The sequence below is a fragment of the Myotis brandtii genome, unplaced genomic scaffold (assembly GCF_000412655.1).
Source record: "Myotis brandtii unplaced genomic scaffold, ASM41265v1 scaffold708, whole genome shotgun sequence".
In the NCBI taxonomy this organism is placed as follows: domain Eukaryota; kingdom Metazoa; phylum Chordata; class Mammalia; order Chiroptera; family Vespertilionidae; genus Myotis; species Myotis brandtii.
Window position 1 is genome coordinate 3,979,553 of NW_005370777.1, and position 23,578 is coordinate 4,003,130.

At 37.3% G+C, this 23,578-nt stretch overlaps 1 protein-coding gene across 2 annotated transcripts in view; it reads left to right on the forward strand.

Moving 5' to 3' along the window:
- LTA4H (leukotriene A4 hydrolase) overlaps positions 1-22,479 on the forward strand; it is a 28,900-nt gene extending 6,421 nt beyond the window's left edge. The window contains exons 2-19 of one of the 2 annotated variants that reach the window (XM_005882361.2): positions 193-323; positions 2,122-2,242; positions 4,563-4,631; positions 6,429-6,533; positions 7,431-7,483; positions 10,614-10,686; positions 10,943-11,083; positions 11,853-11,876; positions 12,382-12,452; positions 12,911-13,022; positions 13,582-13,726; positions 14,685-14,788; positions 15,195-15,265; positions 17,091-17,145; positions 18,280-18,375; positions 20,452-20,534; positions 21,177-21,281; positions 22,152-22,479. In XM_005882361.2, the coding sequence (XP_005882423.1) occupies positions 193-323; positions 2,122-2,242; positions 4,563-4,631; positions 6,429-6,533; positions 7,431-7,483; positions 10,614-10,686; positions 10,943-11,083; positions 11,853-11,876; positions 12,382-12,452; positions 12,911-13,022; positions 13,582-13,726; positions 14,685-14,788; positions 15,195-15,265; positions 17,091-17,145; positions 18,280-18,375; positions 20,452-20,534; positions 21,177-21,281; positions 22,152-22,269 (1,677 nt within the window). In that variant the 3' untranslated portion in view covers positions 22,270-22,479. The remainder of the gene's footprint in view (positions 1-192; positions 324-2,121; positions 2,243-4,562; positions 4,632-6,428; positions 6,534-7,430; positions 7,484-10,613; positions 10,687-10,942; positions 11,084-11,852; positions 11,877-12,381; positions 12,453-12,910; positions 13,023-13,581; positions 13,727-14,684; positions 14,789-15,194; positions 15,266-17,090; positions 17,146-18,279; positions 18,376-20,451; positions 20,535-21,176; positions 21,282-22,151) is intronic. The other variant, XM_005882362.2, reaches the window with a different exon arrangement.
- The last annotated feature ends 1,099 nt before the right edge of the window (positions 22,480-23,578 follow it).

The window sequence follows — 23,578 nt, forward strand, 5'->3', positions numbered from 1 at the left end:
ACCCCCATCGGCCTGCAGCCCCTACCCCCAGCCAGCCTGGCCCTGATTGGGGTGGGCCAGTTGGCCAACCTCCCGCCGTCTCCTCCTCCTGACAGGCCCGGCTCCAGTCTGCCCCGATTGGGGCCGATTGCATGAATTCGTGCACTTGGCCTCTAGTTTTCTTATAATTTAAAAGGATTAATTTAATTCTAGATTTTGGATACAAAGGACCTTACAATAGAAAAAGTGGTCATCAATGGACAAGAAGTCAAATATGTTCTTGGAGAAAGACAAAGTTACAAAGGATCACCCATGGAAATCTCTCTTCCCATTGCTCTGAGCAAGTATGAATTTTACCCTCTTTCACAGCTAAATAATGGAGGAATATATTTTCCATTAATTTAAACCTTTTTTTCTATTCTGTTTTAGTTTGTGTGTATGAAGTAATTGGTACACTATGCCCACTAATCTGTTACTCAGATTGAAGCTTATATAAGTGAAAATTATATGTTCTTAAGATACTAAAGAAATTCATTGCATGAAATACACGAGAATAGGATTTTTTAAAAAAAATATATTTTATTGATTTTTTACAGAGAGGAAGGGAGAGAGATAGAGAGTTAGAAACATCGATCAGCTGCCTCCTGCACATCTCCTACTGGGGATGTGCCTGCAACCCAGGTACATGCCCTTGACCGGAATTGAACCTGGGACCTTTGAGTCCGCAGGCCGACGCTCTATCCACTGAGCCAAACCAGTTTCGGCAAGAATAGGACTTTTGATAACTGTTACTTCTTTACTCATCATGTTACCAATATCTAGTAAAATGCGATAGAGGGAGCATGCTATCTTAAGGAGGTATTTCAAGATCACCTGGGAAGCTTTTGCAAGCTGCACATTTTTCACCTTTACCAAGAGGCCAGCCACTTTTATTAATGGAATAATAACAGTGACAAACAGAGAACCATTTCTGTGTCATAATCTTGAGATAAGTGCTTTAGATGCAATCTTTTACCTAATCCTTACAGTAACCCTCTGGGTAGGATCTGCACTTTACAGATGAGGAAAGGAGAACTCGAAGTAAGTAACTTATTCAAGAAATGACAGCCAGAATTGTCATATTAGGAGTATATTCCACTCCTTGATATATTGGGGAAGAGAAAAGGGCAGAAAACCACTGACCTAGAACAAGGGTGATCTTCCCCACCTTTTAGTGGCCAAGTTTCCATGCCTTCTCTTTCCAGTTAAGAAAAAGAAAGGAAAAACCCACACATCATTTGTGAGGTGGATGTCATTAACCCCATTCTACAGGTGAAGCAACTATGGCAGGGGTCCTCAAACTTTTTAAACAGGGGGCCAGTTCACTGTCCCTCAGACCATTGGAGGGCCGGACTATAGTTTAAAAAAAAACTTCCCATGCTACAGGTGAAGCAACTATGGCATAGGGAGGTCAAATAATTAGCACAAGTAAGTGGCAGTCAGGACTCAGACACTAGCATGGCTGCTGGTCCCCCTCACTGTCTTGCTGTTTCCTCACTATCTGTGCTGCTCAAACTATTGGGGCGAAGATTAGTTTTTGTTATTTCTAATCCGCCACAGACGGATACTTTTGTTGAATGCAATAAAAATGAAATACAAGGAAGAAGAGATTAATTAAAGCACACAGTTTTTATTACTAGATTCCACAAACAGAAACGACTCTAAATGTTTCTAAAAGCTTATTCTCAATTTCTTGACTTAACCTTGTTTAGTAACAGTTTGCAGTTTAGTAACTGCAATACATTATACTCTGGACCCACTGCTGTGTAGTCCAAGTTTCAAAATTATTTCTTCCATTTTCCCACTATCATAAAAGATTACATTGTATCTCACACACAAAAAGTTGGGGTATTCTAATATTAGTTCCTGTTACATCTTCATAAGCAGTTAGTTTGGTAGAATGAAAAGGATACAGGCTGGCATTCAGGTAGGAATGTGAGAGGCAAACTTACCCACTTAGGACGTGACATTTCTAGAGCTTACTCTCAGTCAGTAACAAGACCACGTAAAATATTATTTCTGTTATTCAGTGTTGATATTATGAATTCAGATTTTAGTTAGATTGAATTATACTGTACTAATATATTGGTTTGTTTCTTACAGAAATCAAGAAGTGGTTATAGAAATTTCTTTTGAAACATCGCCAAAATCTTCTGCCCTGCAGTGGCTCACTCCTGAACAAACTTCCGGGAAGGAACACCCATATCTCTTTAGTCAGTGCCAGGTAAAAAGAATTCAGAATGAGTTATTATTCCCAGCTCATGAAGTTGAATGAAGCAAAGTAGACAGTGGTCTTATGGATACATGGGTTTTACCTAAGATAGCAATTTAATTAATCTTCTATTGTAAAAATAACATTTTCATTTCTATCTCTCACTATTAATGGATTCACATATTACTTTAACAAAAGAAACATTCTTTAATTTGAAAACATGTCTACCTAGATTGGACTATCTGGGTCATATTTATATTGATATCCCAGCACCTAACCTAGAACTTGGCATACAGTTTATACTTAATAAATGGTCATAAAATGAAAGGAAAATGTTAATAAAACAAAATCTGTACTGATTACGAACATTGTTAACAATAAAGAAGTAGAAAGTGAAAGATCAGATTTCCTAATTCTCTTTAGACATCATTACCTAGAGTACCCACCATTGAGGTAGGTGCATAGCCCCTCCAATCTCCTTACACATGCACAAAGTATATACTAAATGTACCTTTAAAACAATATGATTTAAACATCTGTTTAAAATCTAAGAGTAGAGACAATTTATCATAAAAATAGTAAGTATTAAACTCTGTTCTGAAAGGAAAAAAAAAACCACCTAATTTTGTCATTAATCAAATAGTTGACATTAAAGGAACCTACTTCATTAGCTGTTTATTATATTTCCAAGCATTGTGTTAGATACTTTGCATATTTTAATCCTAATATTCCTGCATGACAGAGATTATGGTAGGCTCAAATTGAATGCAGGTCTATAAAAAAGGAAGCAATGTTGGCACATGAACTAGACATGGTTACTTTCTTTTGCCAATTGAAATACCTTTTCAGTCTATAAAAAAGGAAGCAATGTTGGCACATGGTTACTTTCTTTTGCCAATTGAAATACCTTTTCAATCTAAGAAACCCTTAGATTTAACCTGAAAGACATAGAACGCTCTAGGCAAGAATGTACAAGCTGTGCACTCTCTTAGTAATACCTGGTTCTAAGTAATTCTTATAGAGTGTCCATAAATTAAAGTTGGCAGGAACTGCAAGATTCGTGAGCCATAAGAATGTGAATTTTGAATATTATTCCATTTCTTATTGGCAACAGTTTTTGAAATAGAAGAGATTTCAGTTAAATTCAGAAATTATTGCAGTTGATAGGAAGCATGTAAATACGATTTTGGTTGAGAAATTTGTTTACAATTGTCCTCTCTGCATATTTGCCTGGATTTGGTCTTATCTAGTGAAATGCATATAAAAACTCCTTGGCATTGCCGAGTCACCTAACCAGAGCCCATGAAAGAACTTAAAAAGCATGGTCTTGAAACCTCATTTTGGGCGAGAGAACCAGGTGGTTCTTCTGGTTCTACTCCATTCATCTAGAAGTCAGTTGGGATCTCCTATCTTTGGAGAAGCTACTAGATCTGAAGTGAAAAGGGCAGGAGTTTGGGGTTTTAAGGAAGTTTGTGGTGTCATGAAGTCTGTCTATGAATTATAACAGTCGCAGAGAGAGAACATTAGTATCAGCATTCCTTTAGGCTCAGTAGACTCTCAATAAGGCTGGGTTGCTTTGCTCACCAGCAACAAATACAGACTTAGTTGTAAACAGGCCAAGATCTAAAACCGTAGGTGCTCTGCCGCCCTTCTCCATGGAACCCATGTTGATGACAGACTGATGTGGAAGCAAAGGAACACTTTACATGTTTCATGAATGAACTTGCCTGCATGGTATTGAGAGAGACTGTTCTTCCTCCTTTTCTGCCTAGTTTTTACCTTCAGGGTTTGCTGCAAGATTGGAAACATCATGACTCAAGCAGCGTTTTCCAAACTGTGTTTCTCAGAACCCTGGCGTCCCATTAGCTGTTACTCACCAGAGAAAAATGGGTTTCATGTTAAAACAAAAAAAGTGTGAAAACAGGCTTCTTTATTTTAGGTCTCTGCAGAGGCTTCAGGACACAATGTTCCTAGTGACTCTCCAAGATCCCAAGTGTATTTCACCAAATAGCCCTTTTTTCCTAACAGCTTCTCGCTGGGCACTACTGTTACTCAGAGCACAGAGTAGGAAACACTGCATAGCACTGCTTCATTTTCCAGCCTGAAATGCGATCATTGAGCATGCGTTAAAATGGAAAATCAGATTTTTTAAATTGGCAGATACATTTTTGCTACTTTAAAAGATCCCAAGAATTGTGAGGTGTGTTTTTATCTTTAAAAAGAATGTGTCTAAGGACAATGCTGCAATTCTAATGATTTTTTTTTTTTTTTGTGGTGATTTGGTTTATAAGAAAGGGAACCAGCAGTTTCTTGTTCTCTCTCCCCATCCCAGGCCATCCACTGCCGAGCAATTCTTCCTTGCCAGGACACGCCTTCTGTGAAATTAACCTACAGTGCAGAGGTAAATACCACAAACTATTCACTGAATTAAGTGATTCATGTAAGTAAATGTAATATAAATGATAAGCAGAGATAAGCATTGAATTTTTGTTTAATTAAATTCTACCTGAAATATGTACAAAAGAGGCTGTGGACCTCATTTTGAATTTCTCTTTTAAAGGCAGTTTTGAACATAAGTGTAAAAAAAAAAAAAGAAATGAGTAGCATTCTGAATTTAAAAAGACTTCAGAATTCTGCACCTAAAAAATAAGATTATGGGAACAATTTTTTTAAAACTTTAAAAAATGGACATTTGCAGAATTAAAAGTTCTGTGAATGTACTCTATACCCATATAAACATCTAACAGGCATATATGACAAATTTTTCTATACATTTCCAACTTATTCTTGTCCTGAGTGCTGCTAATCCTTTTAGGAAAAGGTGAATTATAGTTAGTAAATGAATACTATCCCGGAGGCCAGACCTACTTAGACCAGTGGTCGGCAAACTCATTAGTCAACAGAGCCAAATATCAACAGTACTTCTTCAAAATAGACTCGCCCAGGCCGAAAACCGACTTCTGCGCATGGGCCACGAAGTTTCAATCACACCGTCTGCGCGCCCGCACGTGGTATTTTGTGGAAGAGCCACACTCAAGGGGCCAAAGAGCCGCATGTGGCTCGAGAGCCGCAGTTTGCCGACCATGGTCTTAGACCAAGCCAATAGAATTGAGGACTAACCTGTGTTTATGGGGCCTTCTTGATTCCCAGATCATCCTACAACCAACCTACACCTAGTAGAGTGCTATAACCTTGAAGGCAAAGAATCTCAGGTTCTGGACTCCTCCACCACTTAATAACTGCATGACCCTGGGCACGTCTTATGACCTCACAACCTCAATTGTCTCATCCGTATAACATATCACTGTGTAAATGAAGGGAGGAAACAGAACCAAATTATTTTCTGAATGCTTTTAGTTCTAGGGTCCATGGTGATTATAGCACTTGGTTCTGGAGCTTCCGATTCTGTGCCTGCCTGCTTTGAGTACTAGACCATGCAAGAAAAATAGAGTCTAGCTCTTACTAGAATGGGTGCTTGCTGGATCATTAATATTCAGAGGATAGTCCTGATTCTGGCACTCATTAGAAACAAAACTTTCAGAAGCACGGAGCTGGGGTGCACATTTAAGTGACTGTACGGTTTGCGCCAGAAGGATCTTTTCCATACAAATTTCCAGAGAAAATTATTTTACAGTTCTTGGCAATAACTTTCAGTTTCTCATACGATGACCCTTTAAAAGTTCTATTTGTTAACTCCAAGTTTAAGTTTTAAATATAAAATTGTTCCAAACTCTGTCCTAAAGTGAATGTAGGAGCCTTTGAACCTGTAGAGGGGAGAGGTGGTGGTGGCTGTCATTGCCGGGCATGGTGCTGGCTCTTTGTGTGTGTTATCTATTCCCTGCAGCAGGCCTATAAAGTATTGGCCTCATTTGATGGAGAAACAGAGGCTCAGGGAGGTTCTTTGCCCAAGTCCAGGCATTTAGTAAGTGGCAGAGCTGGGATTTTAATTTAGTTTCTACCAAGTGTTCTTAATACGGATGGATGAATGGATAGATAGTTCACATTTGCTTTTAAAGAAGCCAGTTTTACATATTGCTAATTCTATTTACAAAGCTGATACATCTGAACTTACTGGGTTCAGGGTCTATTTATTATATAGATGGTCACAAATTGGGGGGGAAAAGTTATGTTACATGAGTAGTTCAAGAAACATAGGACCTTTTACTTAAAACTGGAAATGATTTTTCTTGTCCATGAGGTGTCTGTCCCTAAAGAACTGGTAGCACTTATGAGTGCCATTCGGGATGGAGAAGCACCTGACCCAGAAGATCCGAGCAGGAAAATATACAAATTCAGCCAAAAAGTAAGTTCTTAGGGTCTGGATTTTCCTATGAGTTGGTGGTTGAATTATAAATAGCTCTTACCTATCCAGGAAGCAAAATTGCTTTTGAAATATTTCAGAATTTAGAAAGCGGCTTGTTTTTCCTTTTTCATCATTTCTTTTCCTTTTGTGCTTTTAAAATATTTTGTTCTACTTATAGTGTCATGTTGAAGAAAGAGGTTGCTAGATAGGCATAGTAGCGGGCATGCCAGATCCCGTTTTTCCTCATCCCAGTTAGTAGCAGGTTTCCTACTCCTTTAAGTTATTATACTTTCTCGTACTCTGGTACCAGAGTGTGGTCCTTTAGTGTTTACAAATGGAAGAGCAGTTTTAGGCCAAAAAAAAAAAAAAAAAAGCATTCTGGTACAGTTGTTTTAAGTTAAAATTTCTATGTAGCACAGTGGATAATTTTGCTCCCACCCCAGCTTCTGAGACTCCAAGCTCCCAAACCTTCAGCATCTTTTTACTGCTGAATTATTTTGTTTTTCTCTTAAATTACACCAGGAGTGGTTTAGAAAAATGAGTTTTTTTTTTAAAGAAAAATTTAAATCAAGAAAAAAAAAACTAAAAGAAGGGTACAGTTGTCTTAGAGGTTAATTTTTGAGAAATGCTTAAAATATATCTTGTGCCATATGTTTTTCACATTTCAGAAGCCTTCCTAATGGAATAAAAGGGAAATAGATGTTTTGAAATGTTGTACATTACAATTTTTATCTCTTAAAAATAAGAACTATTTGAGAAGTACAAAAGGAAAGTAATCCATACTACTGTTTGGACATTCAAAAGGAAATTCACTTACTTTTAATACAAATTGTCTTACTTTGTAACATTTTCAAACACTAATTCAAGCATGTGGTGTGTTTTGTTTGCCCCCTTTAGGTCCCGATTCCCTGCTACTTGATTGCTTTAGTTGTTGGAGCTTTAGAAAGCAGGTGAGCTTTTAGACAAATTTTGAGGTTTATAGAAAGATTGAACCTTAGGCATCTTGAACATTTGTTTGGGATAACCTCGTCGGCCATTTGTGTGTTTTTTAACATATCAAGCTGACAGTTCTAGAAACATTAAAATCTAATTATAAAATACTAGAGGCCCGGTGCACGGATTCCCTCAGCCTGCCCTGCGCCCTCTCGCAATTCAGGACCCTGCGAGGGATGTCGGAGAGCCGGTTTCAGGCCAGTCCCCTCAGGCCAGGCCAAGGGACCCCACCAGTTCACAAATCCATGCACCGGGCCTCTAGTATACATATAAGTGAGCTTTTAGACAAATTTTGAGGTTTATAGAAAGATTGAACCTTAGGCATCTTGAACATTTGTTTGGGATAACCTCGTCGGCCATTTGTGTGTTTTTTAACATATCAAGCTGACAGTTCTAGAAACATTAAAATCTAATTATAAAATACTAGAGGCCCGGTGCACGGATTCCCTCAGCCTGCCCTGCGCCCTCTCGCAATTCAGGACCCTGCGAGGGATGTTGGAGAGCCTGTTTCAGCCCGGTCCCCGAAGGCCAGGCCAAGGGACCCCACCAGATCACAAATCCGTGCACCGGGCCTCTAGTATACCTATAAGATCTTTGGTTAATCTTTTCCCACCCTCCCTCCTTAATAATAAAAAAAAATTAAAAAACCTTTACCGGTCACTGACTACTTAGATTCTCCAAGTATGATAGACTGAGCATGCACTTACCTTTAGTTAGAGGTCTGGATTCTAATGGAAACTTGGACCAGTCACTTCTCATAGCCTCCTTGTCGTCATTGTAATGATATCTCCCTTCCCTGCCTCATAGGGTGTTTATGTGAAACAAATGAGATAAAAGATATGAAAGCACTTGGAAGTCTATAAATATTCAAGACATATAAGATATTTTATTATTTTAAATTAAAAAGCCTTTACCGGTCACTGACTGCTTAGATTCTCCAAGTATGATAGACTGAGTATGCACTTACCTTTAGTTAGAGGTCTGGATTCTAATGGAAACTTGGACCAGTCACTTCTCATAGCCTCCTTGTCGTCATTGTAATGATATCTCCCTTCCCTGCTAATAGGGTGTTTATGTGAAACAAATGAGTTAAAAGATATGAAAGCACTTGGAAGTCTATAAATATTCAAGACATATAAGATATTTTATTAAAATTTTACCAGTATACAGAGTGCCCTTCCTTAATTTTTTTTGTTTATTTCTAAATAACTAAAAAATAAGAATATCTTTAGTAACTACACTCCCTAAATTGCCAGAAATAAGGACGTGATAGAGAAGTCAGGCAAACACAGATTCTGATCCTAGCTCCAGTAGTTACTAGCTATGTCCGTGGGTTTCATTTTTTTCATCTGAAAGCTAGAAATAATAATATGGATTTCAAAGGCTTTTTGTGAGGATTAACAGACCTAACCAATGGGAAGCCATTCACTAAATGATGACTATAATGACTGTCACAGTAGCTGACAATTTATTTTTATTTTTATTTTTAGTAGCTGACAATTTAAAAGATCTTATTATGAACCATCTCCAATGCATTATCCCATTGAATCCTCCCATCTCTGTAAAGTAGATACGGTTATTTTCCCCCCGTTTACCAGTGCTTGGTGAGTTTTAGTAATTGGCTTAGAGTCATATAGCAAGGAAATGGCAGAGCCAGGACCCAAACAGATCTAGGTTTCTGTGAGCTCACAACACAGACCCGTACTCTGTAGTGTGGCAGCTGCTGACCACATGAGGTCTGAGATGTGCTGTAAATGTAAAATACACACTGGATTTCTAAGGGTTTAGTATGAAAAGAAATGTAAAACACATCACTACTCATTTTTTATGTTGATTACAGGCTGAAATAATATTTTGGATGTATTGGATTAAACAAAATATATTAAAATTATTTTTATCTATTTAAAAATTTTGCTTTTTAAAAAATGTGGCCACTAGACAATTTGAAATTTCATATGTAGCTCACATTTGTGGTTTTCATTAAATTTATGTCGAATTGCATTGGTTACCGTTGCTACTCAGTGTGGTCTGCATTCCAATAGCTTAGGCATCAACTGGGTGTTGGTTTAGAAAAGCAAATTCTTGGCTCCTGTCCCAGACTTACTACATCAGAATCTGTATTTTTACAAGCTCCCAGGTTATTTGTATGCACATGAAAGTTTGAGAAGCACTGTTGTAGAGTTCACTTCCTCTCTGGGCCAATACCAAGGCAAATCTTGTTGCTTGGAGTTTTGTGTTACATAACATATTTTAGATGAAAAAAAAATATTTTTTAGTTTAAGCTCTATATAAGTGATATATAGTTCTATTTGTTTCTTCCTTCTTATTGTGGTTTACAAAGGACCTGGAATTTAACATCTTAACCATTTTTAAGTGTACAGTTCAGGAGTAATAACTACATTCACATTGTTGTGAAACAAATCTCCAGCACATTTTCGTCTTGCAAAACTGAAACTCTATACTCTTTAAGCAACAATTCCTCGAGTCTCCCTCTCCCTGGCTCCTAGTGACCACCCTTGTACTTTCTGTTTCTATGAATTTGACTACTTTAAATACCTCATAAGTGGAGTCATAGAGTATTTGTCCTTTTGTAACTGGTTTATCCACTTAGCATAACATCCTAAAGATTCGTCCATGTTGTAGTATGCCACAGGATTTCCTCCCTTTTCTATTTGTTTCTTTTATAGAAGAGTGTTCAGCCTTTAAGTGCATAACAAAGTTTACATCCACCCCTGTTCTGGAATAATCTCTTAGTGAGCTGCAAGTGGGTTTCTACAGTTGTGAGACTGAGGGAGGAAACTAGATCCCACATGTCTTACCAGAAGCCAGTAAACTAACCTTTGGGGGTACCTTGTCTCAGTTTTCATTTGGCCCAGACTGTGTCTCCTTAGAGAGCTGCATATCCATTGCTGCACACACAACAGCAGGCTTGTGTCTCTGAGAGGGCATTTAACCTCAGCCCTGCCCTGAGCACATGGTGAATCACACTTCTACTGGAGGATTTGTATACAGTGCTTTAAATCTCTCCTAGAGCCAGGTGCGTAATTTGCCTTGAATTCCTTTTTAATAGGCTTTTTAATTTTGCAGGCAGATTGGCCCGAGAACATTGGTATGGTCTGAGAAAGAGCAGGTGGAAAAGTCAGCTTACGAATTTTCTGAGGTTAGTCACCCTTTTTAACAATTGTGGTAGACTGTCATTTTAAGAATTTGAGTATGAAAGGTGATGGTGTTAGGTGATGTGAGAAAAGAATCAAATACATCTTATTTTATGTGAATTTGCATCTGCTACATTTTTTGTATTGTTTTCATTTAAAATGAGCATCATTAACTTATAAGATCCATAGAAAGCAATATATACTTTTAAGAATTTATTATGCTAATGAAGACATACAAATATATATGCATTAATTTTCCAGACTGAAACTATGCTTCAAATTGCAGAAGATCTGGGAGGCCCATACGTTTGGGGGCAGTATGACCTATTGGTCCTGCCACCATCCTTCCCTTATGGCGGCATGGAAAATCCTTGCCTCACTTTTGTAACTCCTACTCTGCTGGTAAGTGTACATATTTTTCATTTGAAATTGCGTTCTTCTCAAATATAAACCTAGGAATAGAGAACCTTAGATTTCCAATAATTTTTTAAAAAATTTTTATTTATATGACGCTTGTTTCTAATTTTATTGTTTATTGTGGTTATCATCATCTCATTTTTCAAAAGAAAATAATTTGGCCATTTGGGAGAAAAAAATACTTTGTGTAAGCTGTTTGGGATTTTAAAGGGTGGAGTGCTGTGTAACAGCAATCCATTGATGAATTATGTATCCAGACAAAGAAACTATACCATTTACATTTGGCATATAGGTACTGGTATAAAACAAACAAACAAAGAAAAAAACCCTCACTTTACCTTCCTACAACCCAGTGAGTAGGATTAGCAACTAAATAAGGAAAATAAAATACATCATAGGAGACACTATAAAATTTTTAAAAACATACTGTGGATAATAGAGCGGAAGAAGGTAAATAAGGGTAAATAAGAGCACATATGAAAAATGGAAGTAGGAGAAGTGTCTCCCAGAAGTTAATTAGAGACAAGAATACTGGCCCTGCTGGTATTGGAAAATTTCTCTGGGATTAGGAAAGAATTATGCTGTTTTTTTAGTTCTGCATATTCTGTTTTATTTTCTAAATACATGTCTGTTTTGAACTCTTAGGCATGCCATGCAGAAATACAGTGCCAGGGAGTTAATGCCAGAATAGTACATCTTGATATAGGCTATAATTTGATTAATGAACTACTAAGGTCATTTTCTTCTTTTTTAGGCAGGTGACAAGTCCCTCTCCAATGTAAGTTAAACATTTGTTGTCATTGTCTTACCCTCATGAAGTATTAAGTCAACTGAATTTAAAACTATCCATTGCACTGTTATGTTAAAGATACGGTTACAAAAGAATACTTGAGAATTCTTGTTGTAAAACATTGTTACATTAACTGTTATTAATAGTTAAATACATTAACCATTCTTAAATCCTTAGCAGATTTAAGAACATTTTATGGTTTTTATCTCTTCACATGTTCATTAAATATTTTTTAATGAAGTGATGTATCCATTTAATTTAATATTTTCTAAATGAGTTTTTGTTCCTAATTTTTTTAAACTGTTATACTTTTTTGTCTTTTGCTAAATTATATTTTTTTTGATGAACTGAGTAATAACGTGAACCTCCCAGCTAAATGTTAAAAAAAATGAACTTAGAATTGAAAGAACTAGAATGTTTACATTTACATAGTGAGTTATTTTAGAATAAGGTAATGAATTTTACTACTAATTGCATCCATTGTTTCCTTTAGGTTATTGCACATGAAATATCTCATAGTTGGACAGGAAATCTAGTGACCAACAAAACTTGGGATCACTTTTGGTAAGATTTTTTTTTATTGGTTCTTCATATTAATTTCTTTTCCTGCCTCCCACCACTCTGAATAGTTTTGTGTGTATATCCTGTTTGTCTTTGGTATCACCTCTTTGGTGCACAGATTTTTTTTTTTTTTAATTCTGTAACACTTGTCACAGTGTTAGGTAGAGTAGAGGTATTCGGTTTATGCTTGTTCTTTAGTTCCTGGGGTAGTCACAGCTTAGGACACATAAAACCAGAACTATGGCCTAATTTTCCCTGCCGCCCTCTGCTTGGCCAGGCTTCCCATTGTTCTGGATTGGATGCAGGGAAGCACCCCGGGCAGCTTCCTAGACAGGAGTGGTCATGCTTTACAATTGCTTTACTTTGTAGAAAAGCCAAAAAGGAAATACCTTGTTGATTGTAATGCCTTTTCCTCTCTGCTGTGTCACTGTTTTTATTTTTATTTAAAATAAATTTTTCAGGTTAAATGAAGGACATACTGTGTACTTGGAACGCCACATTTGCGGACGGTTGTTTGGTGAAAGGTTCAGACACTTTCATGCTCTGGGAGGATGGGGAGAGCTACAGAATTCGGTAAATGAGTCATACTTTTAAAAGCAGTCATCTGAAATTGTATAGGTGTTCAAAAATTTAGGTTTGAAAGCACCTTTCCTCAGTAGCAACAAGAAAATCATTTTCACAGGGTGGAAAATCTAGCAGATGCTGGTATAATATTCTATTGGACTCTGCCCCAAGTGTGTTCATGACCAGTAGGACCTCATTAGGTCTTTGCAAGTAAAATAGTCAGTTACTGTGTTTGAATTTTATTTGGTATATTTGTTACTTTAAAGTGCTATCTCCTGAAAGCTGAATTTTCTGGCCAGGCATTGAAACACTTTTCTAGTCTTTTACAAAGAATAAAGCTTATTACAGGGCAAGAAATACCATGGAACATTACCTAAGTAGCCATTCCATTAATAGACTTCCAGAAATTTATGCTAACATATCTTACAGTTTCCAGTCTCTGAGTTGTGTATGTTCTAGACTCCCCTAAAATGTGCCACTGTGGGAAGTAATACTTCCTCATTAGTTTGTTTGCATGGTGGTAACTAGTCTTCATATTTGAACATTCATCCAACTTTGTGTCTTGCAGATAAAGACTTTTGGGGATACACATCCTTTCACTAAACTTGTGGTTGATCTGGCGAATGTAGACCCTGATGTCGCATATTCTTCAGTTCCCTATGAGAAGGGCTTTGCTTTACTCTTTTACCTTGAGCAGCTTCTTGGAGGACCAGGCAAGTCATTGGCATTTTCTGAAATTATTTTTTGGGGGTAACATGAAGAACAAGGAAGAATTTTGCACTGTTGATTTTGCTCCATTTTATTCTTTCAGTTCCTTCTGTATGTAGTTGCTGAAGAAATCTGTATCATTTTCTAATGTTACCTCTCTACTTAAAATCTTGAACCACCAAGTTCAAAATTGTGCTGCTTGACTTAAAAAAGCACACACACCAACTCATCAGTATTTTACAAATTAGGAAAATATTACATATTCATTGAAAAAAATGTGTGTGGTATAGAAGTTTATAAGAGTAAAAAGTGAGAGTTGCTCAGTGACCCTTTCCACTCCCCAGGGATAACCACTATTAGTGGTCTGGTGTGGATGGCTGCAGATATTTTTCAAAGTGTAAATGAACAAATAGGCAGATAAATATATATATAATTGTTTTGATTACAGAAAAGGAATCATACTACATACTTACTCTACATTTCTTCAATTCAATATTTCACATATATCCTCCCATATCAGAATATACAAATCTATCTCACACTTTTTAATGCCATCCTAGTATTACATGGTATGGATGTGCTGAGTTTATGTAACCTTCCCCGTTGCTGGGCGTGTAGGTATTCTCCTTTGTTGAAGGACTTTGAAAGCCCTTCCTCCTCTGGGCCCATTCTGCCCGTCCGATATTTCTCTCTTAATTGAGTCATTGCCTTTAGAACTTGTGCTGTGTATTACTTTTCGGTGTCTTCATTGTGTGATCCCTTTACCGATAATTAGGATTTCTCTTCTCCCTTCAATCAAGTTACATATATCTTTCAAGTTCCAACTTAAGTCCTACCACCTTTTTTGAACACTGACTCTTTTCTGAATGTTCTCTGTGGTTAACAGTACAATACCAAGCACCAGAAAAAAATGTTAAATAATTACCTTTCCATTAATAGACTTTTTTTTTTTTTAACTTTTAGAGGTTTTCCTAGGATTCCTGAAGGCTTATGTTAAGAAATTTTCCTACCAGAGCATAACCACTGATGACTGGAAGGACTTCCTGTATTCTCACTTTAAAGATAAGGTTGGCTTTAAAGAGCACTTTTATTTTTCATGCCCAATATGTCTTTAACAGCTGTTTGCTGGCTGACTTGAATTGCTTAATAGTAGTATTGGTCTAAAATTTGTTTTGAGGCTCAATCTTTTATTGTATTTTTTTCCTATTTAAAATGTGATCTGAACAGCGTGAACTAATGTATAGAATTATCCTATTTCTGAGACATCTGTGATAGTGTTTTAGAATTTTTTTATGTACTTTTCATATTTACTTAACAGAGCATGACTAATATGAATTTATTTTAGAAAAGAGACTTAGAAATTATCTTGACATGTCAGTATAAATTATAGATTTGAGTACCTAAAAGTCTGTTTTAGATTTAGATTTGGAAAAAGTTGTTCTGTAGAAAACTGGGTGTTCTTACTGTTCACAGGTTGATATTCTCAATCAAGTCGACTGGAACACCTGGCTCTACTCTCCTGGACTGCCTCCTGTAAAACCCACGTCAGTGCTTACCCTGCTAATGGTTTCCTTCTCATTCTCCCTAATCCTGAAGCTCCTCAAACTATCTGAAAGGGTTTCGTGCCTTCCTTAAGCTGTTACTAGTTAGTGATGAGAGCAGAGCTCTTAGGTGTTTGAACCTTAATCCTGAGGTCAAAAGAACAATCTCCGTGATAATTAAATATAAATCAGTTCAATTCATTGCAAGTAATTATTTAGTGCCTTCTTTTTTGCACAAGGATGGTGAGAGAGAAAGATATTGCCCTTTCCTTGAAAACATCGGCAATAAGAAAAATGACCTAAGTATTATGCTAATCATAATAACAGTGTTATAAGTTATCATTTCCAGAGGAGGCAAATGAAGTTTCAGTAGGTAAAGTGTCTTGCCCAGGGTTACACAACAAATAAGAAATAGGAGTTGAGATTCGAACCCTGGTTGTCTCATCTCCAGTACAGAGACTTTTAAACTAAGAACCTTCCTCAATCAGGGACCCGAATCCTGGTCTTCTATGAGGATGCAAACTCGCGCATGTTCTAGCCAGGAATGCTGTTCCTGTTACATGGAATGCTCCTTACCCAGTTAATTCCAATCTCAGTGCGAGGATTTCTTGTGTCGCCTCTTCATAGCTGTTGCCACAGTAGTAATTCCACATTTACTTGTGTGATTATTAACATCTTTCTCCTTTACTACATTGAGGCACCGTGAGAGCAGGGCTCATACATATCTGGTTTTGCTCATTACCTTTCGTAGGACCTTGCCATAAGTAAGGGTTGCTTCCCTCCTTGAGCTAATAATCCCTACCTTGTTCTTTTCATTACAATGAGAAGGAAATTTCAGGGCACCAAGAAACAGACCATCCAAAGGTTTTTACTGTCCTGTCTACTGGTGTGTTTTTTTCTTAAATCAGTGCTAAGTAATGTTCTAGTTGAAGGTGATTTACTGCCTGAGCAATCCAGGGTCTCTGATCCCATTTGGTCTTAAGGACAGACCAAAGGGTTTGCCTACCGTCCACAGCCTGACTGCTTCGTGACGGTGAACTGGCAGTTGACTCAAAGGTCACTGCCTTCACCCTAGAACACAAACTCTCCTGAAGCAGGTTCAATGGTAACTTCTAACCAAAACTTGCTTCGTGTGGGCCCTAAGGCAGGTGCCCTCTGATCTCTAATAGAAACATTTCACAGCAAGCAAGCATGACTTACAGATGAAGAGGGCAATGTTTTGCAAGAATTTTGCACACATTACACGGTTTCTTCCATTATTGTAAAACATAAAAAAGAGAAATGAAATTATCATCACATGATTTCAGAGTCTCCCAAGGGTCTCTTGTGACAACCAGTATTTCCCCAGTGATTAGAACAGTGTCTGTCACGTAAGTGCTTGCAGATTTATTAGATGGTTCGGTGGTTGGAACAAGAGAATGTAAGATCCATGAGAGCAAGGACTCTGTTGTTTGTCTGCTGTCCGAGTGCCCAGAATTGCTCCTGCCATACAGTAAACACTCAGTATGCTCAGCTGAGCCCCAGCTCCTTCAGCATTTACTACCCAGCATTTACTACTCAGTCTTGCCTGAGATGTCCTGGCACACTCTTCAGAGAGTAATCAGGAGCTTCATTAATTTGGTATCCACTTGGATTTCCGAGTTCCTGGATGACGCCAGTCATATTTAAGTCAGGCAGACGATTTCTTATTCCCAGCACCCTGGAGATCTTTGTCCTTATTTAAAAATAACTTTGAAATTAAAGTATGACCTATAACCTCAAAATTGCATTTATGCAAAAGCATGTGCATTTTTCTCAATTTAATCTCTAATTTTTTTTATCTTTGCAGTTATGATATGACCCTGACAAATGCTTGTATTGCCTTAAGTGAAAGATGGATTACTGTGAGTAATACTGTGTGACTTTTGACTCCTATTTGAGTTGTACAAATATGTCTCTACACATGAAGGTGGTGGGTCAGGGGTTCTGATTTTTCTTGTTTCTTTTAAGCTCTTAAAATAAGTATGCAAAAATATCTGCATTTTCTCATTTCCTCATAAATCATTTGTAAGCTGCTACTTCAAATATAGCCATTACACATACCAAGGAAATCTAAAATAATCTTGGGTACTGTTTAATGCTGTAAGGGAAGAGTGGAGGCACTTTTGCTCTGTTGATATCACTGTTCTTTGAAACTCCCTAAAGAATAGCTTCTTCATGTATATACTGAAACTAACCCTTAGAGCAGCGGTTCTCAACCTGGGGGCCGCGACCCCTTTGGCAAACGACCCTTTCACAGGGGTCATCTAATACCATCCTGCATATCAGATATTTACATTACGATTCATAACAGTAGCAACATGACAGTTATGAAGTAGCAACGAAAATAATTTTATGGTTGGGTCACAACATGAGGAACTGTATTTAAAGGGCCAGAAGGTTGAGAACCATTGCCTTAGAGAAACCAGCATGAATACAAATCTTGGATAATTCTTACAGAGGAGGAAAAATAATTATTTCTCTTCCCTCTGGATTCTTAGCTGAGATCCCTGTAATAAAAGACAGATTAGCTGGGCCAGCATGGCTCATAGGTCGACCTATGAACCAGGAGGTCACATTTTGATTCCTAGTCAGGGCACATGCCCGGGTTGTGGGCTTGATCCCCAGTGGGGGGCATGCAGGAGGCAGCTGAACAATGATTCTCTCTCATTGATGTTTCTATCTCTCTTTCCCTCTCCCTTCCTCTCTGAAATCAATAAAAATATATATTTTTTAAAAAGACAGATTAACATGAATGGTACAAAGGATGTCAAAAGTTTCCTCCACTCTTACTAACAGTCTAATTTTAAAAAATAATATTGACTTTAGAAGGCATAGTGATGTAATCTCAGAAATAATAAAGTAGCTAAGGCTTTATTTTTTACAATTTTACATAGTCTTATATTTCTGTCTTTTTCTTAATTTTACTTTTATGTCAGATAAACCAATAAATATTAAATTTTACACAAATGGAAATAACCAAGTAACATTTATTATAGGCCAAAGAAGATGATTTAAGTTCATTCAACTCAGCAGACCTGAAAGATCTCTCTTCTCATCAGCTGAATGAATTTTTAGCACAGATGCTTCAGAAAGTAAGTACTAGCTCAAAACATTAGGAATTAGAATGGGCATAAGGCACAGCATTTACGTCGAACCCAACCTGGAAGAAATGTTAATGTGGAAACCAATAGAAAAAAATAATTTATAAAATTCATTCACTTACTTAAAAATATTTGTTGAATGCTTAGTATGTTTAGTATTGTGCTGAATATAAAAATATAAATAAGAAATACACCATGTCCTCAAAGAGTTTATAATCTAGTAAGAAAGGTCACACATGCAAAAGTTAGCAATAAAAGGTGGTACATTTTATGTATCATTTGAGAAAAAGTTGATTAGGAAGAAGGACTCCCAAATGGCATAATCAAGGAACGATTTGGAGGAGTGGGGCTTGCTTTGAGCAGAGCAGTGTTACCAGGGAGGGAAAAAGTCAAGTCCAAGGGGGCAGCAAGTGACGGAGCGTGCCCCGTGCTGCAGGAGTAAATTGTTGCTCTGGTTAAGGAGTTAATGAAGGCTGGTAGGGTCTGATGGGGTAAGTCTTGAGTGCTGACAATTTTAGATTTTGTGCTCGTCAGTAGGAAAGGATTTAACATGTTTAACAGGAGAGTCGTTTGATGCAATGGTGGTCATGGAAATTACTCTGCTGGTAATGTGAAGGCTGGGTTGACGTGAGGAACATTGGTGGTGGCGTTAGGTGGGAGGCTCACAGGGAAGACCTGGCGTGAGGGAGGGGCAGGTGGGAAGGGAAGGAACAGGACAGATGAGAGGGACATCATACAGGATGAGAGCATAGGGTTTTGTGACTGACTGGATTTGGGGGTTACCAGGGAAGAATCTATGCAGATTTGAACCTTTCAAACACAGGTAATTAAAGCAGTATTTCACTGAGAGGAGAAGCTACATTTTGAGAGGGAGGTAATGACTGGGTCTTTACTGTTACATAAAGGGAGCTCTCAGGTCTAAGGACCTTGAGAGGGATGGAGGAGACTTTGAACAGAATTTCCTATGAAATGAGCAAAATGAGCAATGGGATTTTAAGACAACAGGGACCTTAGAGAATCAATTTTTAGTACATCGAGTCATCATGATTCCACAAATGTCTGTAAGTACCGCTATGCGGCCTAGGACCAGGAAGAAGGAAAACGTGACTGGGAAATAGGAACAGCAAACGTCGGGGAGAGTAGGGGGCCTAGGGGTGATCTTCACTGGCTGACCTTCCAGGGCGGCCTTGGAATTTAGTTGAGACTAAACAATTTGGAAGGATCTAGCAGTCAGTAAGAGCAGAGATGGTGAGTGAATGTGGAGTGAGTTTTGTAAGTTGAGGTCATGGCTGGAGAAGAGAATTACCATCTACCTAGTGGCACCTCACACTCCACTTGTCCAAACTGAACTCTTCTTTCTTTTCATCACACAAACCCTCCCTGTTAAGATGGGTTAAGATGGGCACAGGAAGGTTATGAACCCCTGAAATTGTATATAGAAGTTTGTGTTTATATGGTAAATGTGGTGGTGTTTTGTTTTTTTTGTTGTTGTTGTTTTTTTTTGTTTTTTTTGTGTTTGTTTTTTTCACAAAGGGTCCAGTCCATATGATCCATCAGATTCTGAAAGGAGTCTGTAATATAAAAGTTTAAACACTGTTGTTTTTGTAGGGCTGTAGATAATTTAAAAGAGATTTCAGAGGAAATATGCAAAGATAAAACTGGCGGGGGGAGGGGATTCATGAGGAAAAAATTAAGAAACTGTGATTTAATCTGGAGAATGGAATAAATTTAAAATATATCAGGAAGAACTTGAAAGAAATATATCAGAAAGAATCTGAAAGTTAATAATTATATATACTAAAAAGTCTGAGGGCCTTAATCCTCATTTAATTCTCTGTGTACTCCACAAATTAAATTATCCCTTTGCTCCTGGTAGAATATCCTTATCCAGAATAAGTTTGCACAAAATTTATTTTTGTGTGCATTTGTTTCTTTTATTTTTATCTAACTTACTTTTATATTAGAAAATATTTAGGATTTTAATCTGGCTAAGAATTTCTCTCCAGCTCCTTTCTTCCAAGGAATCCTGTTGAAATGATACATTATACTTTTTCATTTTGCTCTTAGGCACCTCTTCCATTGGGGCACATAAAGCGAATGCAAGAGGTGTACAACTTCAATGCCATTAACAATTCTGAAATACGATTCAGGTACATCATTTTAACTTGTCTCTGTGGAAGAAAGTAGAAAACTAGTTTCAGTGGTGGAGAAAGGGAAAGCAGAGTCCTAAGACATCCTGGTCAAATTTATTGCTTCTATATAAATAATTACAGCGTTTTTTAAGGAATAGTTGCAATCTCTATAAGATGATAGTATTAATCTTTTTATTAGAATCTGTTCTAAGCTTTTCTTGCCTTTAAAAATGATTAGGCTTAAGGACTCAGTGGTAAATAGGCGTTCTCCCACAACTCGCCAAAGTAACTCTGAAATGAGAATGGTTAGAAATCTCTGATTCTGTTATGTGGTTAAACTTTCTTAATTTAGATTTGTAGTGTGAGGCTTAAACCAAAGTTTAATTCCTTCAGAAATTGCATATATAAGGTACATGAGCACCTATTTACTCCAGACCTGTTAAAACGTATGATCTTTTAAAAAAACAAATTCCTCTTCCTTCTCTTCTCCAATTATTAAATTGTATATGTAAGTATTTGAAATTCTCAGAATAAAGTGGTGTACAGTGTAACCATAATAGGATTATTTATCATTACAAAAGTTATTTTCATATATACCTGTCATATTCTGCCTCTTCCTCCTCCTTTCCTACCCCATATCCACTAAAATCCCGCTTTCAGATGGTTGCGACTCTGCATTCAATCGAAATGGGAGGAAGCAATTCCTTTGGCTCTAAAAATGGTGACTGAACAAGGAAGAATGAAGTTCACACGACCCTTATTCAAGTAAGAACCGAATCAAATTATGCTTTGAATTTATATAAGGATGAGGAAGAAAAAAATATTAAATAAATGTTTTTGTTGTTGCTAAAATACTTTGTAAAATGCAATCTAAAAATAATACATATTTATATTTGTTAAAGGATATAGATCAGTGGTTCTCAACCTTCCTAAAGCCGAGACCCTTTAATACAGTTCCTCATGTTATGGTGACCCCCAATTTCATTGTTACAAATTGAACATAATTAAAGCTTAGTGATTAATCACAAAAACAATATGTAATTATATATGTGTTTCCCGATGGTCTTAGGCGACCCCTGTGAAAGGGTCGTTCAACCCCCAAAGGGGTCTCGACCCACAGGTTGAGAACCGCTGATATAGCTAGAATTTTTGTATAGGAACTAATACTTGCAAATATTTAAAATTTGAGATAATTTCATTAACTTTTTAAGAAGCATTATATATGATTTATCTCTTATGGGCCAAATGGGGTTAGACAGTGATGAAAAGTAAATAAATCAAAAATAATCTTATAGACACAGAAAGATCTTTAAAAGCAAGTAGAAGATAACTAGTGAGTAGGCATGGTCAAGAAAAATGTCTGAAGATGCATTGAGCAAGTAAAGTCAAACTTTTTTTATTCAAATGTTGCAATGAGGTAAAAGAGTAGTTGGTTGACATACAGGAATGCTTGACTGCAAGATACATTGAAAAATATCTCGGTGAAGTTATTTTGACTATGGATTTGGCAGGAATTCTGAGAAAAGGATATCATGACAAATATTTATGATTATTTAAAAGTTTCCAAAACAACAAAATAAATCATTAGCTATGTTTCTTCTTTTTCTTCTCTCTCTTTTTTTTTTTTTTTTGTAGGGACCTGGCTGCCTTTGACAAGTCCCGTGATCAAGCCATCTGTACCTACCAAGAGCACAAAGCAAGTATGCACCCTGTGACTGCCATGCTGGTGGGCAAGGATTTAAAAGTGGATTAAGGACCTGTCTGGTGCTCATGTCAAGCGCTTCTCTTTTTAAAATTGAATTCATAAAGAAATATAAACTCCAGCTCATATTGTAACTAAAAATGTTTTTATGTTTGGCTTTTTATTGTTTTGTCAGTGATTTTCATAAATAAAGCTGAGCTACCTTCCCCCCCATTCCCAAATCCCCAATGGCATGTTCTTTATAAAGTGAATTTTCTAAAAGTTTAATTTTTTGATTTATAAATGTAAAATTTTCAGTTTCATATTTATTTTCTCCCAGTATGATCACAAAATATATCAACGTATTTACCTGCTAAATTTAAGTTCTATAATTTGAATCTGCTGCACACCAAGAATTCAGTATGATTAGGGTTTTGCCTTTTAAGTAACTATAGTGTGAACACTCCATTGGATTTGCTCATCACCCAGCTGGTGGATATAGGATGAACTCCCTTATCAAAGTGTGTCAACTCTAGGGGACCCCTCTGCTCCTCATGCCTGGGTCCCCTGCTGATCCACTGGACTCACCCTGCTCTCCTTTCCATTAGGGTCTGGTAACCACCCTGAACACCAGTACTTCCCATCAGTCTCTTGATGGTCTATTCAATTTGCCTCAACTCTTTAGTGGTCAGCAAACATTCTTCACCCACATAGAGCATAGAGCATGTGGGAAGAAATACTAAAAACAGTACAACAACTTGATCCAAGTAAGAGAGTAACAAAGTATGCCTGTGGATGCCATGTAGTGCCCCAGGGTGCCTCAGCACACAGTTTGGGAATCAGTTCATTAGGATTCTTTGATTGTAACTGACAGCAACCGAAATGACTAGAAGTCAGAAAGGAAATAGGATGATTATTTTAAGGGTACAGGTAGAGGGAGGTTATCAGAATCTGTGGACAGACAGAAGGAGTTTGGCACCCAGGACTGCAGAGCCATCAATACTCTGGCCTCATTTCTGTTTCTCTAGTCCACATTGTATAGTCTGGCTGCCCCAGCTTTACTGTTGTAAATCTTAACTTACCATGTGGAGAAACTGTCTTGATTCCAAATTTCCAGAAGTGAGACTGACCCAGGTTGGGTCTACTCCTGGCCAAATAAACTCCAGCAAAGAGGAATGGTGTTTCTGAGTATAAATGTGGGTGGGGTATATTATTGTTAAATACCCCCCAAAAGTGCTGATGGAGTGATTCAAGTTTCAAAACAGATAGCAAATACCCCGAAGGTGGGGCAGATATCAGAGAGAGAACTTCCTGTCCATGTCTGTAATCCTGAGTCTGCTTATTTCACTCTCCCTGGACATGGATGTATACTGCAGTGTGA